The sequence below is a fragment of the Lethenteron reissneri genome, chromosome 33 (assembly GCF_015708825.2).
Source record: "Lethenteron reissneri isolate LAM-NWPU_2019-01 chromosome 33, ASM1570882v1, whole genome shotgun sequence".
Lineage (NCBI taxonomy): Eukaryota > Metazoa > Chordata > Hyperoartia > Petromyzontiformes > Petromyzontidae > Lethenteron > Lethenteron reissneri.
Window position 1 is genome coordinate 7,982,312 of NC_083811.1, and position 20,023 is coordinate 8,002,334.

At 46.1% G+C, this 20,023-nt stretch overlaps 1 protein-coding gene across 1 annotated transcript; it reads right to left on the reverse strand.

The window, feature by feature from the left end:
• Positions 1 to 15,247: 15,247 nt before the first annotated feature.
• On the reverse strand, positions 15,248 to 20,005 carry LOC133350430 (mucin-2-like). The gene is made up of 7 exons (XM_061564771.1): positions 19,627 to 20,005; positions 19,099 to 19,143; positions 18,828 to 19,018; positions 16,860 to 16,991; positions 16,383 to 16,428; positions 16,048 to 16,162; positions 15,248 to 15,475 (listed from the first exon to the last, which is right to left on the reverse strand). The coding sequence occupies exons 1-7, from the start codon at positions 20,003 to 20,005 to the stop codon at positions 15,322 to 15,324; spliced, it is 1,062 nt and encodes a 353-aa protein (XP_061420755.1). The 3' UTR covers positions 15,248 to 15,321.
• Positions 20,006 to 20,023: the final 18 nt, after the last annotated feature.

Here is a 20,023-nt window from a genome sequence, read left to right on the forward strand (position 1 = left end):
GAACCAACTCCTTGTTCTTGTACCTCCTATCGTTTGCGTGCAACAATAGCAGTACCTGTGATTGTCGGTGTATAGGCAATTCCCATTGAGGTATGGCGACCTGTATTTTAGGCATGCATTTAAACCAGAGGATTCGCTTCCAAGCAGCACCAATCCTGTAGCTATCCAATTTATCTTAATTTAAATATATTCTCCAATTAGTCTTGGCGAGTTAGTTTCAGAACTTTAACATTAGCAAAATCAATAGTGTATTTTTTGGCACGCGTGTTCCGCCACTGCCAACAGTTGTATTTGGGAGTATTTAAACATTACTGGTGTTATTTTAGTCTCGTGCCGATCATTCGTCCTGTGTGCCCAACATAGAATTTGCCACAAGTGCAGCAATGCGGTATACACCTTCTGTAATAAATCTTTAGAACCAAATTAGTTTGCATTTTATGTACAGTGTCATATAGGACTCCCAACGTTTTGCTTTTCAAAAAAATAGGGGCTAATTTCAGTTACTTCCGCAATGTATGGTATCAAGAGTTTGTTACTTGGTCAGTTTCAACTCTCGTGTTATTGGATTTTGGCATTCAGTGCATCATTGTAACTGTTCAATTAGTGCCGTTTTAAAAATTTCTTGAATTTAAACTTATCAGACCATCACCATCTTTATTAGCCCAGTGTAGGAGCGTCTTGAGGGTATTTCTGTGCGGGGTTATGGTGAGACTCTGAGGCATCAATGTGCATTCTTTCAGTAAGCTGTCTATTTTACGATTTCGGCCGCACCAGAGCATTTACGCGATCAAACCAAATAAATAAAACCTATTTCAATGGATATTGGTTACAAATGCCTACATATAAAAGACGACTTGTGAATATGGTAACATATCAATTATGCGCCATGAAACACCCACCAACTATGAGCCCAATGTACAAGTCTACATTAACACAAATCCGAGTATAACGTTAAAAAAAACAATTTGCAGAGAACACTGCAATGGCAAGCATTACAAAATGATGTTGGCCATAGATCTAACTCCGTTGCTTGGCTCGTATTACCCAAACTTATGCTTTACATTGTATCATACGTGCAGCAATCCTTTTCGACATTCGGCTATTGGAGGAAGTTCTTCCCAAACTCTGCATGTTGCTTGGCAATTTCAAAAACCAAAACACGTGTTGGTCAAGGCAAAGAGCACAGTACAAAAACAGAACTAGAGATTTGGCTGCAATCTATTGCCCACCTACCACGATCTATATAGTAGTACAATAACTATTAGGAATGAATGAGAAGTACGTTATATAAAAAAAACTGCTATAGGTTATGGCTTTTCAAAATACATGAAATAAAACTACTTGCATTAGTTTTAAAATAATAACTTTACCACATTTTAGGTTCCATAGCTGGTAGTCTCTTTTGCAACTCCGTACATAAAAAAAACTTAATAAATATTGAAAAAGCGGCATTGCAACTTAAACACTTATTTACATAAACTACTACACTTTCGCTTACCTGCGCAAAACAGGCCACACAGCCCTGACCAAACAGCCTTCATCGTATCCACAATTCAGGGGACGGGATACGATGTCAGCGCTTATGCCATACCTATTTATATTAAAGGCTTGCGTGCTGATTGCCAATTACCAATTAGACCAGTGCCTGGGAGTGAAATTACCTTGTGCCTTATCAATAACATTTATAATATCATTGTCCATTGGCTTGCACGTTTTTCGCATGCCCTACTGTCATGTAAATTAGTCTCGTTTATATTAATTCATGGATGAGGGGTAGTGGGTACACTATACAGTAAACATGGAACGTTGGGCTAAAGTTCAATCAATGTTGGCCCAATGGATCCCACCACTTGCCAATGTTGCATTTTTACTGGGTAATTGTGAGCCGTGTTAACGATGCACCCCATCCTCGGCGATTTTGTTTAGAATTTTAGGACCGCGATTCGAATGACGAATTTACTTTTGTTTCTCTTTATTTTTGCGTTTCGTTTGTATCGTGTCTCGTTTATGAAGATGTGACGTTGGTAAGGTTTTGGTCATTACCTTGGCCCGGGTGCATATACATATTATCAACTCAATTGAACTAAATAAGTTGCAGACATTGAAAAACGTCCATTATAATAGACGGTTCTCCCACGTTATCTGGCGATACAAGAATCAATATTAATCAATGAACTGAGATGCATATCTAAACCTGCACGCGTTTTTTTTTTCATATCGTTAGCGTAACTGCCCGCAGAATGTCGGCACTTCATTTCAATAATTGGCTCTGCGCAGCTAAACTTAATTCCAAATACATTGTCTGCATTTCTTGCAGCTGACAGGACAGGTATTTAAAAAAAACCGCATCGGTTACATTTAGCTCGTACCGACGTACGGGTAGAGTACTTATGATGGCACCCAATCATTGTAAAGGTGTCCAATGTGAGTCCATGGTTGATAATATCGCATTGTGCTGATTACAATTATTTACAGAATCGCAATACTTGTTTGATGTTTCCCCCACAACGTTTTATTTTTATTTTATATTGGGATGCAAATAGCACGCAGAGCAGTTTAACACCTAGGCTTTCGCGACCAATATCATCCATACATTGACGCGATCTAACCCAAAAAAAACCTTTACGCGATCTAACCCAAAAACAACTTGTGAATAATATTTACCCGAGAAACCCCCCCCCCCCCGTAACACCCCCTCCCCCACCACCTGTATTATGAGCACGCAAAGGCGTTCGCCACGTGCAGAGAGAACAAATTGCGCACGAGGAGGGATTACAACTCAACACTGCCATCCGCTGAGCACCTTGCAGCCCCGAAGCCGACAAATAGATACTTTTCAACAACAACAACAGTGGTGGGCTCAATCCACCCGGAGCACCATAGTTGATTCTTACGAAATCAATCGAGTTCAGAAAAAAAAACACACATACACGTAACAGCGTAACTTCGAAGGAGTGTAAAGAAACAGGTTGCAACGTGCGAATAGGTTTTCGGTCGCGTTTCTAGGACATTGGTGCTGGCGATTCCTGCTTGGAGACATTTCCACCACCACCGCCGCCAACAACGTTTTGCAGGTTGTTTTTCCTTCTTCTTCTTTAAAGTTTCCACGAAATAATGGGAAAATTTGAAAATAAAAACCTCAGTTTAACACGTCGGCTTTCGCGACCAATATCATCTATAATGGAGGGTTTTTTGGGGTTAGATCGCGTAGATAAATTAATGTGTCGTTAAAACCCGCCACCACCCGACACAGCCAACTAGTAAGGGTTGTCACGTAAACAAAACACGCTGGTGTGTGCTGTACTAGTGACGAAGCCACAACATTTGCAACTCAGATTGTAAACGTTGTGGCTTGGCTAGTGACGAATTGGCACGTTGTGTTTACGTGACAACCATTACTAGTTGGCTGTGTCGGGTGGTGGCGGGTTTTAACGACACATTCATATATAAATACATGATCTAACCCCCCAAAAAAACCTCTATTGTGAATAAAGACCTCCCTCTCCAGTATGCGGTGTGCGACTGCGGTCATCCAGAAGAGGGCGGTAATTAACGTTTTATAACGTTATATGACGTTATATAACGTTCATTACCGCCCTGTTCTGCGCGGCGTGATGCGATGATCCAACTCCGCTGCTCCTGACGCTGTTAATCTTGGCTCACCCACCAACTCAATGTGGACTCGTAGTTGTCGCTCTGCGTTAATACACCAGCCGACACGAAAGAAAGAAGACCGCCGGCTGAGTGTCAAGTGCCTCGACGCGTGTTGGTCCATTGTTCGGCGTGAATAGAAGGGGCAGGAAGATGCAACTTTGCCTAAACTCCTCAACGTTTTCAAGCTGTGACGGGGAATTTTTTTTGGCACCAATTTTCACGGACGCCACTTTTTTCTTCTGCTGCTGCTGCTGCTTACAGCAGTTTTTTTCGCTCGTCTGTCGAGGAGAAGGACCAACTTGCGTCGTTGGGATGAGTTGGACACCCCTCGTTCTGCGATGCGGTTCGGTGTGCCACCTCCAGTGAAGCGAGCCCAGCATTCTGACGGCAAAATCGCACGCAGCCTCGAGGCTTGGCAAGAAGTAAGCGCGCAAAAGCAATGCCAACATGGTTATACGCGTCCAGTGCTTATATTGTACAGCTGTGTTTGTTGACACAAGGAGAATGCAATGTTGTTAATGTTATCACGGTTTATCATATCGTTAGATTATAATGTCACCCTCGTTGGGAATGTTGATATGGAATTTTAAAATAAAACGTTACCTTTATCAAAGTGTAATGTGAGGATATATCCGGGTGATTAATGGATCACACCTCGTTACGATGATTGGCTCTACCGGTCCTGGCCCATAGCCAATGGGGGGAAGTCTAGGGGCGTGGCCCTGACGTAATGGGAAGGTGACATCTGTAAGTAGAGGATTGGATCTGCTGGCTTTAGCCACAGCCAATGGGGGGACGAGTCAGGGGCGCGGTCCTGGGATCGTACGATGGAGTCTAGGAGATTCCATGGAGGTTAACCAGGATTGGTGGAAAGGTACCACATGACCCGGGTATTCAAAGGGGTGGAGACGGACAACTCGTGGTCAGATCTGGAACGAACGGAGGGCGAGGCCACGCTGGAGCGGGGTCCAGGCTGCCACGTGGCCGTGCGTGTCTCTCTCTCTCCCTCTCACGCTGTCTGTTAGCAGCGTGAAGGAGTAAGACAAAAGTGTTGTGAACGAAAGACAAATAATGACCGGATTCCAGAAGTCGCTTCCACGACCTTTATTACAAAAGCATCCCCCATTCCCTCCCCAGAGTGTACTTTATCATCCTCCTCGGCCTCCCAAGCGAGCAGGATGTGTACGTCAAAACTATTGACGCAATATATTGATAGGATAATAAACGAAACTATATATAGTTTCACCAGTTAAGGCCCACTGGGCAACTTAGCTATTTTTCCGAAGCGACCTGGCCACAAACATTGCCACAACGAAGTTGCTTATCACCGTGTGGAAAATGTTTATAGCGGCCAAATTACTCTTAAACGCGCGACGTTGATTCTAAATCGTGGAGGGAGACACAATCTACGCGACCACGGGGCAGTTCCAACATCTCGTCATCACCGTGATGGAGGAACGGACAATGTTACTGCAAGTCATTGCGGAAAAACTAAGCGGACTAAAGGTAATCAACGAGGAAGAGACTCCATGGAAATGCTTGCTTGAGATGGGCAAGGCCGCCAACTGACTGAACGGTTCCCCAAGTCGCACATGCCTACTCGGTAGTTTTTTTTTATCTCACATTCCGTATTATTCAATGCAGTTGTTCGATATAAGTGTAGTGAGTCCAACTGAGTCGCAGACGTTATATTGGGAGCAACACTATTTATTCCGCATTAACAGGTAACACAACACAATCTACACTCGGGTCTCGAATGCCCATCTAAACACGCTACGGCAGAACTAGACACGGTTCGCTATCCCGGTCCGGACCACAAACGGGGTCCCAGACCGCGTGGCTAGAGGCTTCTTCTCCCTGACGTGGATCTTCGTAACACCAGCACATGAAGAACCCCGAGCTCCTCACGGAGCCCTCGTTATATGCTCCCAGGCTGGGGTTGGCTCTGCCCTTAGCCCCGCCCACCTTCCAGGCCTCTCGAGCTCCTTCTCGAAGGTTCCCGAGAGCTCTTTTGGACCACGTGACCGCCCCACGGCCCCGTCCACCGGTGGCCCCCCCTCCAATATCGTCCAGTCACGTGACAGAAAGTCAACCAGCGTATCATGTCCCAAGGTAACCCTGGCTGGCTAAAGCGTCCTCTCACCGGGAGCCCGCACCGCACACTGCTCGTGGTGCCTCTTTGCTAACGAGCGCTCACCCAAACCCCGCTAGGGTTGGTACTGCATCCCGTAACCCGGGCTGCCCGTAATGACAACACATTATCCGCCGTGGCTTCGCAAGCCCCGGCACCATACAGTGACAAGTACAGTCACTACATCAGTATAACGTAATTGCGTGTAAGTGAAAATAATATTTGTCGTTAATGGTAACCGTTGTATGGAAAAATAAGAATAGATTTGACCCTTTCTGGCAATAAGACAGGTGTTAAGATGTTCAAACACCAAAAGGAAACTGTTTGCAAGGAATCATGTCTGCATTAACCACACACAATACTTGTGGTGAACATGCAAGCAAAAACATGCTCTCAAAGCACTGGTCTACAATTTTTTAGACGTGGTCTGCTTCAGAGATGAAATCTGCTATTTATTATGAATTTTGGATGTGCTGAATTCAAATATGACAATTAAAACAACTGATTGGCTACTGTGTGATGCCGCTGCCGCGAAGCCGCTCAGCGGGCGCCCCATCTACGACCTCGCCACCACCAAGCGACGGGGCCGACCCCGCTTCCCCCTCACCGCCCCCCACATAAACACACCCTCACACATTTTCCCACCTAGAGCTCCGAGGGGAGGTCTCCTGGCCGGCAGGTTTTTACCCGAAAGCCCTCATAGGGATAATCTTCACGGTTTCCTGCGGCCAGGGAATTGAGCGACCTCCCCCAATGCTGGTTCGCACCGCGGCGCTGTGATCCGGGTTGAGATTGTATGGTCACGGCGAGGGCTGTCCAGCCACCACGGTTGAAACGCACCCCCCCACACACACGTATCGACAAGGCAGGCAGGGGTCCGCAATCCACAAACGGACGGCGGGAAAACGGGATCCCGCCCACTGTTCGACTAGACGATGCAATACACAAGCGAACGGCGGGAAAACGGGGCCCCGCCCACTGATCGATGAGACGACGTAATCCGTCGTGCTAACCAGATTCGAACCGCCGGAAGCCAGCGAGAGGACAGGTGAAGCGCTCTGATTGGCCAGAGGAGCGGCACCCCCTGTGAGGTGAGGGGGATAAAGAGAGCGATGAAGGAGGCATAGGGAACTTCTTCTCCAGTCAGCTCCCGTGCTGTCAACTCCGGAATCCAGCGACTCGAACGTCCGTGAGACGTGTCGACGCGCTGCGAGGACCAGCCAACAGGAGCGTCTAACTGTGAGTGAGAGAGAGAGTGGTGAGACTTAGTATTAAAACCAATCCACTTAGAACCTATCGAATTAGATAAATCGGGTACAGACCCTTGGACAATAGTGTAGGCCTGCCTTGTCGATCCTCACTGACTCAATAGTGACTCACGGTACGACGGTAATAAATCATTAATAACTAATCGTAACCTCGTGTGGTTTCGACGAGAGTGTGAACGCGCGCGGTGCTGTGTGTACGTACACTCACAGCGTGTGAGTGCTACGCTGGGCTGTGTGAGGGGAAGAGTGTGAACGCGTGCAGTGCTGTGTGTACGTACGCTCACAGCGTGTGAGTGCTGCGCAGGGCTGTGTGAGGGGAAGAGTGTGGCGTTTGATGGAGGGAGAGGCAATGCCGTGTTAACAGGCGTACGGGAGCCGGCGACGAGCCATGCCCCTCTCGCGAACCCGAGGTGGGGGGACCCAGGGAGGAGAACCATCAGACGACAGTCCTTGCCCCGTGAGCGATGAGCCCAGTGGCAGCAGGGGCGGTTCGCACAGCAGCGAGGGATCGGGGAGCGGTGGGACCCCTGCAGTCAGAACACAGCAGGGAGAGATCTCGGGGGTCAGCGACCCCGACAACTGTTCCTAAGATAGATTCGAAGCTTTCGTGACTGCAGGAATTACTTTGTGGTTCTATGGATAAAGTCACGTAGAAAATAAAATCAAATAATAATAGAATACGACGTTTTGGTTGTAATACAAGCAACCATCATTGTTCTGCCTCACGGCAGGGGTTTTGCCTCACGGCAGATGGGGGGGGGGGGGGGCGTATGTACACAGGAATTTCCTGTTTTTGATGCTAATTTTGGTCACGTGACCAGGAAGTTGTGATTTAAGATTCCCGCTCAACCACGCAGCAATTGGCCATTACACACATAATTCAAGATGGCGGCACACATCGCGTCCCAGTGAAGCCAGCCGCAATTGTTCATTGTGGGACTTTAAGAGGCATTGTCTGTAAGTTTGTTTATGTTCTTATAATATAGGCAATGCTGTTATAACGTTAGAATGACCGTTATAATGATGTAAATGCCTTTATAATGCTGTTAAATTGTTATGATAGATACGAGGCCTAGTTAACAACGAAGCCTGCTACTTTCCTTATTGTGAATGTTACTTGTAATTTAATAAGTCGAGTCAAACTTGTACCCAAGTAACTATATTGCGATCCTGAGAGCAAGGATGACGAAATATCTCATCCACAATTTAGTGTTATGTATAATACTGTACATTTGGGGTGCAGTGTGATGAATACACGATGTGCCTTTATGTAACACAGCAGCTTATGCTCTTGTATAGTTATTCAGTGGTAATGTGGTGGCCTGGTCTATCCCGGATCTATTTTTTAGAAACATGTTATCTAAGACAATGTTATGATGCTGTGGTGTTCATTCATTGTGTTGGTGTTTCCGGGTATTAACAGATGCTGTATCTGTGCTGTTTTCTTACCAGTTTTACCTTGTTAAATTCAATAAATGACGTTTGGAGTCAGACGTTCATCCTGGCTCTGAGGGTTTATTGTACGTGAGGTTAACTACTCAGCTAGCGGTGCAACGCAGCGCACAGCGAGGCCGAGACAATCATCAGGTAAGAATTAATGATAAAACACAGACACGGAAACAACATAGGCAGACACACATGAAGAGAGAGACACACACAAAGACACACCGAGTGAGACATACACCAAGACAAACAGAAGGACAACGAATCTATGCCGAGGCCTTAAATAGAGAGAGGGGGGAGGGGCCGGGGCAGAGATAGGACTGGGGAGGCGGACAAACAAGGGGACCAGCGGCCAAACGAGGCGACAAGGAGGGAGCAGTGTGGAATTCCGGACCATGCGCGGTTGTGCTGTGTGGTTGCGCACGCGCCCATATGCTCGTAGGGAGCAGGTGTTGGGTTGCTGATGCGCAATGAGTATGGCGACTATGGTTTTGGATAATTATTATTTTTGGGGTTTTGTGTTTTCGATGGTTTTGATGTTCTTCAGTTGTGGGAGTTGCTCTGCCTGTCCACCCAGTTGCATTGCTGTGTATCAGCCGGGACGGCTGGTTTTTTTTTAACAAGGGTGGGGGGGGGAGGCGGTGATGTAGTGTAATAGCGCCGGCTGGTGGACCGCAGCGGCAACTGTGGTGGATAGATAGTACACACGCCAGTGAGGGTATGCACAGGTGTGTGGGCAGAGGGGAGGAACTAGGGTAAGGGTCACGGAGGTTCACATCTGGAGGCCCCTGGAACCAGGTGTGAGAAGGGAGGCGCGGTCAGGGCGGAGCCATGCTGCGCTAGTAGCATAAAAGGAGCCGAGAGTGGTAGCTCGAGGCTGCCGGTTCAGGGAATGGACTCGTCTCGTCGTTACTGTCATCTCGTCGCTGTCGTCGCTAAACGCCTCCGCTAGATATTGCGCTACGAAGCATAGTAGTTGGCTATCTCAGTCAGCGCCGACAGTGTTAGACGGCTAGTGTTGTGTACAGGCGAGGCTGAGCGACTGTGGATAGTGTGCAGACGAGACCGTGAAAGTTGTTAATAAAGAAAGTGCCACCTAGAAATTGTCTCTGAATCGTTGATACTACACTCATACCATTTTTTGCATGTATGAATGAATATGTAGTGGGGTTATTTCACACGGACATATTTTTTCCTGTGTCACTTTATTCGTACAGAACTCCTCGTGTTCAACACCACGCGTCTCCGATGCAACTCTTCCTCTTGTACTGCTCGTCTGCTACGTTCCACTCGCTCTATCTCGCTCCGCTAGCCTGCTTTGTTGCACTCCAGTTTCTCCACTGCTAGCCTCTCACTATACACTCCGCTAGCTTCTCCGCTGCTAGCCTTATCACATCCACACTTAGGATTCCGCTAACCTCTCACTATACACTCTGCTAGCTTCTCTACTGCTAGCCTTATCACACTCACACTTAGGATTCCGCTAGCCTCTCTACTGCTAGCCTGTATACCCTCACTCCTCCAACCTCGCCCGTACCTCCAGCGGGGGATCAGCCAACCCCACTGGAGAGGACGAGGTGTGAAGAGCGGGGTTCCAGACTTCTCTTGAATTCTCTGTTTTCTTCACTCCAACCAACTCCACTCAACTGCTTCACATGTTCCCCTTTTATCCCCCTCATTAAGTGCCCTCAGATGGTCCTCATTAAGCCGGCATCCTTCCGCCGCCTCTTGCACGTGGCTTCCCCCTTATCGCCTCACCTGCGCATGTTCCGCCACTACAAATGCACTACTTTTGCACCGCAAACCTAAGAACAGTGTAATATTTGGCCATAGCTTTAAAAAATGTAATTTATACTGCATACCTGTCCACCCCTTATCAGTGCCAACCTTATTACCGACTAATTCAGACCTTATAGGTCACCCCGTGCCCTTATAAATCTCAACGTTCATCCTACAAAGTCTTATTACAAAGGCGAAACACAAACAAATAGACGAAACATGTTTTTTCTTGTATTGAAACAGCTGTACGAAGGATGGACCTGACAAATCAATTTCCCTGTTAAAGAATACGGGTAAACCGTATAGCCTAGGTCATTGGTCTCAGCCTCGGGTAATTTCGGGTCAAATATTTGGTGACCTCATTTGAAGCCTTTATTTTGATAAATGAAGTTTCGGTATAATGAATGCTGGATTTGCCATTATTTAATATATGACGCTAATAACTTGTAAAATAAAACACATAAATAAACAATAAATGTGTCAATCTGCGGTGCTTTTACTAAATAAATAAGATTACAATTATAATACTGAAAAGAAGACTTGGGCTGGTGTACTTGAACTGCTTTATTCCGTTGTGACCACTCAAACACCACAGCACTACTCATCAAACCAACCCCATTCCCTCCGTTTCCAATCCGTTTTAAACCCCTTCACCAATCACCGTTACCGTTCTCCAATTTCCCGCTCTATCCTGATCCGCTGTCCGCACCTATCCGATCAGTGTCATCCATTCACCTATCAGATTGCGTGACTTGCACATTAGTGCTCATACCCCCGATCTCTATTACCTGCCCGAGCGCACCGTGTGCGTGATGTGAGTTACCCCTGACCCCCAACCCTTCCCTGGTGCATCCCCTGTGTACGTGATTTATGTGTGTGATTTTGGGTGCAGAAGGTATGTGTTGTTTGTGTGAGTGTGTGAGGATGGCAAAAGCAACCCCCTACCTCCTCGTTGGTGCCGGGCGGCAATGCTGTGGTGGGCAATGCCGTGGGGGGAGGGCCTATTTAGATTGGCCATTCCCCTCATGTTGTTGGTAACCACCACAGCGGCCAAATAGGAGCTCTGGACGGGTGTGAGGGGCTGGTAACCCCTCCACCTTCAATTAATTACCACAAAAGCACGACTGAAAATTGTAATTAATAAGCTTCTGCCAGGGGCCACGAGGGGACAGGCGTCTATGACGTTTCCTGGCCGAACCCCATTTGGCAGAGCCAAGAGACTGAATCTTTACCCTCGGGTCTCCTCCAGAAACAACAAAAACCACTACGGGTGGCCACGTGGAATGTTCGAACGCTCACTGCGGAGGAAAGTCTGCCACTCCTCTGTCGGGAGCTGGACAGGTACCCCCTAGATCTCGGTGGTATTCAGGAGGTCCGGCTCTGGCTCCTGCCATCAAGAGGGGTAGACAGTCCTCTACTCGGGACAGGAGACTACCAAACAACAGGGAGTGGCTCTTCTTCTGAACAAAATAATGAAGGGAGCGTGGCAGTGAGGTGTGGGAAGCTGTAAACCCCAGGCTACTTTGGGCTCGTATTCCCATCAACCAGAGGCGAGGAGTGGTGGTCATGGTTATTTATGCCCCCACCGAAGACGAACATCCGTGGAGGGATGCAGGCAAGGCCGATGAGTCAGATTCCTTCTAGGACCTCCTGTCACAGGTGCTGGCTAAAGTGGCCCCTCGGTATAGAGTGATCTTGTTAAATTACGTCAATGCCCGAGTTGGTCATGATGCTGGCACCTGGTCTGGAGTGATTAGAAGGCATGGGCCAGATCAGCTCAATAACAACGGTAGGAGGCTGCTAGATTTTTGTGCAGCCCATGGGCTTGCAATTACCAACACGCTGTTCCGGCATCGGCGCATCCACACACAACATCATGGATGCATGTCGGGTCCAAGCAAGAACATCTGCTGAACTACATAGTGACGTAACAGCGGATGCGGGCCCATGTCCTTGACACCAGGACCTACCGTGGAGCTGATCTGCCCACTGACCATTAACATGTCATCTGTAAGATGCACCTGCCATGCTTCCACTCTGGTGGTGGGTGTACACCCAGAAACCCCATTCAAACCCATAGTGGCATGGTCTCAGCTAGCTGATGAAAGTTGCAAGCGAAAATTTCATCATGGCTTGCGGCTGCGGTTGGCATCGTCCTCCACTCCTACTGATGTGGAGGGGAAATGAGCGAGATTTAGGACTGTGGCTCAGCTGCCATGGCTGCTTTGGGTTTACGGTCCAGACCTCCCCAGAGACCCTGGCTGACAGAGGCGTTCAGGCTGGCTGAGAAAATGCGACAGGCCCACTTTCATTGGCTACAGCATCCCACGTCCTAGAATGAGGATACTTACACCGCAGCCTTCGCTCGGAGGTTCAGAGAGCCGTGAGGCGCTGCAAGGATGGGTGGTGATCACGGGTTGAGGAGATGGAGTCTGCCTCAATGGCCCGCGATCACAAATCGCTCTGACTCCATTAAAGTAACATGCAGCGCCATACCTATTACCATAATTAGGGGAAAGAACGGTAATCCAATCTCCGACCCCCAGGAACAGGTTTGCTCAACATTTGTGAATTCGTGGGAGAGGAGAAATCCCTCAGCCTGGAAAACGTCGGATAAAGTGGGGATGATCCTGCCGAGGCTGCGGTGCCTCAAATATTAGAAGTCACCCCCTGTGAGTGGCCGGCTGAGGTGCCATCTATTGAGCAAGTTGTGAAGGCGATCCAGAGTCTGAGACCAGGAAAGGCACTAGGCAGAGATCTCCAAAGCGAAATGCTGAGGGAGGGTAGCATTTGTGCAGAGACTGCCCTACATGATATAAGACTGGACAGGTTCCGCAGGATTGGAAGGATGCCCTGGTGGTCCGCACAGACCAACTACAGGGCATCTCACTGCTCAGTGTGCTGGGAAAGGTTCTGGCAATGATTATTCAACATCGCCTTGCTAGGCACACTGAGAAGAGGCTTGCGGAGCCCCAATGCGGTTTCAGGAAAGGGCGGTCCTGCACAGATGCCACATTTTGTCCGTCTGCTACAGCAGAGATGTAGGGAATTCCAACAAGACCTACACCTCTGCTTTATCGACCTGGTCAAGGCCTATGATACCATCAGTAGGCCTGGGTTCTGCTTCGTGCTTTGAGTCCGACCCTCTGCTCACGATCATTAAGGCCCTTCATGATGGTGAGTGGGCCCAGGTAAAACTACGTGGCCGGGAGTCAGAGTCATTCCCTGTACACCTTTGGGTGCGACAGGGATGTCCTCTGGCTCCCACATTACTTAACAATTTCGACCACGTGGTCTAATCCAAGAATGACCGTGAACTTCGAAGGGCTTTGAAACAGCCAGGGCAGCATTTGCCAGAGACGACATACAATGCTCAAATGTAAGAACACAGAAAGGTATTGTCAGTTGGGAACTGCATTTAAATCAGCTCAAAAAAGAAGCCACCTAAAGACGATGCCAATGGACATCCTGACGGAATATGACGATTGAGCGCTCCAAGCAAGCCATGTTGGGCAACGTGATATACAATATCACCTCACAAGATCAGTGGTCAATTGGATGGCTTACAAGCACTGAAATTTTTTTTTTTTAAGTTGTGCAAGGAACAGATACGCCAATGCCATCGTCGTGATAAAGCTGTTAGTGCTTTGGAGCAGTCACAGCACTAGAGTTATGGACACGCTGCATTCAATTTAAAAAGTTCGTGCGCAACGGATGGAAAGTTGCCAAACCCTCTTATGGGCGAATACCTAAAAAACGGTGAGAATAGTGGAAGCAGTTCACGATCTACAAAACAGCCATGATTAAGCTTTTGTAACTGCAGAATCCACACTTTGGTTATTTCGGTAAAGTCATTAGGTAGAAAACAATATAAAATTACAATTCGATCACCGCACATGCGGTCGTCAGGTGGAAAATCCAGTGGAACTGCTGCAATCGAAACGTCATGTTATGGTTTCATTTAATTTTTCTACCTACGCGACTTAACCGAAAGAACCAGAGTAATATATCCATGGTGCCATACGAAATGCGTGGCTCGATTGAGCAGAGGTTGAAGCGGCTTAAGGATAACCCTAATGTCTAGAAGCTTCTGTTTGGTGATCTAATGCAGCTTCCTCCAGTGGGTGGCAGTGTTCGAGCAGCCATAAAGAATGCCAAACCCATGTGGCAGGTCTAAATGTGCAAGCGAAGGCACAACATGCACCAAGGAGACACGGTTCAAATACAATTTCTAAAGAAAACGTGAGCAAATTTGTCAAGTTGATACAAAGTACTTCAAAATTAAATTGCAATCAAAATATGCAAAGGTCTACGATCAAAGCCACAGATTGGATTGATGTTGACAAAAACCCTTTGATATGGAAAGATTCCAGACGTCAACAAAAATGGAGGCTTTCCAAAAACAGCCGACCGGTTCCAGGTGCAAAAGTGATGCTTATTACGTCAGTTGGAAAAGGACTAGGCAATGGAGCAACAAAATAATCTGGCTTGTCGAGCTCGTTATATTACAGGACATTTAATCGGCAAGGCAGATTGGAATTTGCCAGATTGAGACTGTCCAGTTCCCTGTCAAATGTTCATTAGGAACCACAAAGACGCATGCTACCACTCCTTTGTTGGGCTTCAACCGTGCAAAATCCAGTGATGCACCGTGGACTATACCAGTCAAATGTTAGGTTAAGGCGTTTGCTGGTCAGGCATGTTGCATTGGAGCAGTGCCATTACTAGGTTGATCGAAATTGGAAGAATGCACCAAGCGTCCCGTCCCCCCCCCCCCCTAAAAAAATAGTCATTTGTAGGGCATATGCCTTAAAACACATTAGGTGGGATACTTTACAATGTCCCCGATAAAGTACCACCTGAAAAAGATGCCTCAAAAATCATGGCTGTATGCAAGGAACCTAAAATGCTAACCATTCCAAGAGGAAAACCAAACTCAATTTTGAAGAATGATAAGCACAAGAGGTTATGGTTTGCATTTATTTTGTAAGCAATTCAGTATTTACATCACGATGCAAAACAGTGTTCAACCTTCACATTTCATGTTCATGAACAGCTTGTGCATTTACAAGATTTTATGTAGATGTAGTCATAAAGTTGAGATCCTCCAGTGCAAGTCAATGAAATCCTCATACCCTCAGTTTCTAGGTCATGGCAGCAGTTACAGGTGTACACCGGTGCCATAGATGGGACGTCAAGTCTGTGAAGACAACAATATTACAATTCTCAAGTGCAAATGTCAGTAATGTATGAACGATTAAATATTTAAGTGCTGCTAGCACTTAAATTCCATCACTAGTCCTATGGTTGCAGTAGCTCGCTACATTTCCTCCTCAGTGGTCCGCCTGCTGTATTGTTTTCACCTGAAGGCAATGGCTTGGTGTTGGCATCGAAACGTCGTGATTTATTAGTTATTGTTTCTACATGTGACTTTACTGAAAGAACCATAGAGTATGAATTCCTGCAGTTACGAAAGCTTCAAAACAAGATTGCAGCCAGCAAGTTACTTAAAATTGCCAAACGTGCCTCAGGTGTTCAGCAATTGGCCTAGTAGGATTTACCACCAAGAGACTTGCCAAGGACAGGCATTTAAACCCTATTGACTAGTAAAGAAACAGCTCATTTGAATAACAATTTCAAACTTTAAATTTAGATAAGGGCCTTAATTGTTTGCACATGTAACTTACAGCTGTTGAAATGACGATCAAATACTTGCTTGTGCAGCATTTTAGAAGTTGTGGTAATTAAGTCTAAAATGTACTGGTCACTCACATTGTCATTGACGAACAGTTCCCCTGACAGAAAGGCATCGATACGTTTTTTGGTTGACATCCAGGCAAGTTGATCTCAACGTTTCCCTCAAATAACCGACAAGGAGACTGCAGAGCTGTTAAAAAGGTGAGAAAATCCAAATTAGTGAAAATGTACAAAAGTTGATCGAGATCAAGCGAGTGAAAGCGAACATTAATTGTCTCGCACAACGAGTCTGTGTGCAAAATGTCAGCTCGATTGGATCACGGGAAGTGGGTTAAAAAACGACCGAAAGATTTGCACGGTCGTAAGCAAGCGAACTTAATATAAAGAATTTAAAGGTGAGAGCCTCTTACGACGACAACTTGAACAGCAGCCATATTCATCCTTTACCACGGTTCCCTGAAACAAACAGGTATATTGTGCGTCAGTTAGAATGCATCTTGGATTCCAGAGGCAGCTCATCTAAAATGATCAAGTCTGTCCAACCACGACCATATAATCTACACGTGCTCTGAAGGGCCATTGCCGCAGATTATATTTTGGGCAATGGCCTTCATAGTTTTCCTTTTTTGGGTACGTAATTTGCATGTGGATTTACTGGAATTAAAGGTTTCACCTATCACCAACTGAAGACAATGTTATACAAATGCACTTCATGGGTTACAATTAAATTACGCGTCCCAAGTTGCCAGGACAAAAACCTCCGAAATCATTCATGGCAATATTCATAACAAGGATTCTGAAGATTACATGCATAGTGAGCATACCAATAGGTTAGTATTGCTGGGAGTGTTACAAACACGTTTATATAAAACCAGATGGTTACTTACAGGTTGGCAAGAGCTGATGTTAATGGCTGGACTACAGCGGATCGTCACCTCCACAACAGAAGCCTGCCCTAATACACTCTCGCATGTAAAGCGTGTGCAGTTATCACCCGGCATTGTCCAAGTGGCATCGATCTAAAAAAAAGTAAAGATAAGGTTATAAAGTCTACTTTTAGGAACACAAAATACTGTAGTTGGAAGATCAATCCATCAGGCTTGATTAACTCGATATTTAGTGGCATTTCAGGTTGTATATTTGCATGCAGTCCTTGGATTGCCACCGCTGCCGAGAGCCTCCCCACACCATAGCGGTAAGTGGCAGCGTATAGCGGCTTTCAAACACCGAGTCAGGAATTAAAATAGGTTCTCAGGAGGGATTCACAAGTAGCAAGATACCACTAAAAAGGAATGTACAATTTTCAACTGGTATAAAAAGCAAATCGAAGGCAGAGCTCTCAAACATTTCAAAATAGCATTTTTGGTTGGAGGCAAGATAGTCTCCGGGCAGAAAACTGGATTAGGGGTCGTCAGATCATAGATTTGAACTGCAGTCGTTCCATCCGAGCAATTACCATTCTCGTGGCTGAATTTGCAAAATCGAACATTCGAAGCGGCGCATCATGCCGTTGCATGGGAGCAGCACGTTTGACCAAGGTCAAAAAGCATCATGACGGTTGCTACCAGATTGCTCAAGCTCTACATACAAATTGAAGTTGTTTTAATGTCTTGTATCTGACATGGGGAAGTTGCAAAAATTATATACCACCTGTTACTATTAATGCAGGCTATATAGTCAGTAAAAAGGCAATAGTAAGAATACCTGAAATGCACACATGCTTATGCGTGGTCAAATTGGCACAAGCATCGACGACCATAATGCACACATTTTGGCTTGTGCGCTACATTTGGGATGTTACATCTTTTGTCTGATAAAGACAGAACCCACTTGAATTATTGAACATTCTGCATGGCTACATAGAAGGCAAAAAATTGAATTGCATGGTTGGCTTTTGAACCCAAATGGTGTACCATCTACACCAGGACTGCAATGTGTGTGAAGTGTGCCGCAAGTGTTCAGACATCGTACTGATTCGGTTAGAAATTAGCAGTTAAAAAGCAGTGGATAACACAGCCGGTCACATCAATTGTGAACTACATTTAACCTCACCTACTCCATGTACGTCTGTTTGTAAAGTGTATTTTTATGTATCAGATTTCAATCGTTGCCGATGGGGTAGGAGATGTTATTTTAATTGTGTGGCATGGATTTAGATAAGTTGACGGTTTAGAAGATGGTGTTGCCTTATGCACTGACATGGGATCCTAACTTAAACAAAATATGTATGCAAGTAAATATTAGAAAATGGAGAAAGACCGTCAATTTTAAAGCTACGGCACCTTCATCTGGAAAACGAAAATGGACCAGTGCCCTAGGTCGGATGACCGACCAGCTCGGCACCTGCAAAATGCACTTCAACCTTTTAACTTTGATCTGGATGCGACAGGTTTGGGTGCAGCCTATTTCAATAAGCAAAAAATTTAGCAGCTGCAATCTAAAAACAGGTAGTTTTAAATGTCATGGATCAGATTTTGCACGGAACAATCGCCTCTTGCTTTTCCAGAATGGAGAAAATGAAGCAAACCAAAATCTCAATTGGTGCTCTTTCAAAGCCCACTTTTTAGGTAAGCAAGTGCGATTGACCACTTCCACACTCAAGTACGATACATCCTGGTTGAAAAAGCTGTTATGTCCCAGGGCCATACCACTAGACTTGGCGATTAGAGAATCATGTCACTTACACCTTTAATATTAGTTCAACACTATTTAAACTTTAAAACAAGAAACTGCAATACAACATTACTTGAAACGTTTAATATTGCCCTTGGTCACAGGGTCGTATGCATTCATTAATAAAATGGGATCCATTTGGAAAGGTTGTCGAGACCATATAACGGTTATTGTAAACCTACATGGTAATAACGACCGTTGGAATAGCAGCCAGGTTGGAGAGAGGTGGATTGGTACGTGGTTGGAGGGCTGCTCGTCGTGGGCTCGGTTGTAGTTGGGCACAGTTCGAGCGAGGCGATGAGGATGCACGTTGGTGAACATCTCACATAGGAGCACCAACCGCTGGTGCCATTAGCTATGTACACAAGGTCACCTGCAAGAAAAATGGCAAACACATTTTATCATCGTGTCAATGAAACCATGAATAAGAAACAGAAAAGGGCTTTAACTTACCAGCATTCAGAATCTTGCCTCCAAATTCACATGTGCATGGCACGCCTGTGGGAGCAAAAAAAAAAAAAAAAGAGCATTTTACAGGATTACTTTTGCAGTTGTCAATATACCATTAAAGTAAGCATATGGGAGGGTTCATGAACGGCAATATCTTGGTTGGAGGGGAGGAGCAATAGTAATACGGACAGTGCTATTGGGAAGTTAGAGCCATGAGGGCAACAAAAGGTGGAACTAGTCATAGGGCCTTCCTAATAAGGCCATTGGCAAAAATACCACGAAGTATATTCTCAGTTCATAAATTGGGAGTGGATAGAACGACTTTAATGTAAGATGGAGTTAACCACCATGCAAAGCGATTGAATTTTTTTTTTACATAAAAGGACTGGATTACTTTGAATACTTTTGGTACCACAAACCCAATTGGAATGTGATTTGTCAATGTCAAGCTCGTGTAGTAAGATTAAGCACGAGTGGAAAAGAGAATGTAGCAAAATCAGGTCGTTGCAGTTATGGGAGGAGTGGACATACGTGGCGTTGTCGTTTCAGTCATGGGAGTAGAGGTAGGTGTTGTCGTTTCAGTTATGGGAGTCGTGGAGGTAGACGGTGTGGTTGTCGTTTCAGTTACGGGAATTGTGGAGGTAGACAGCGGCGTGGTCGTTTCAGTTACGGGAGTCGTGGAGGTAGACAGCGGCATGGTCGTTTCAGTTATGGGAGTCGTGGAGGTAGACGGCGGCGTGGTCGTTTCAGTTATGGGAGTCGTGGAGGTAGACAGCGGCATGGTCGTTTCAGTTATGGGAGTCGTGGAGGTAGACGGCGGCGTGGTCGTTTCAGTTATGGGAGTTGTGGATGTAGACGGCGTGGTTGTTTCAGTTACGGGAGTCGTGGAGGTAGACGGCGTGGTTGTCATTTCAGGTTATGGGAGTCG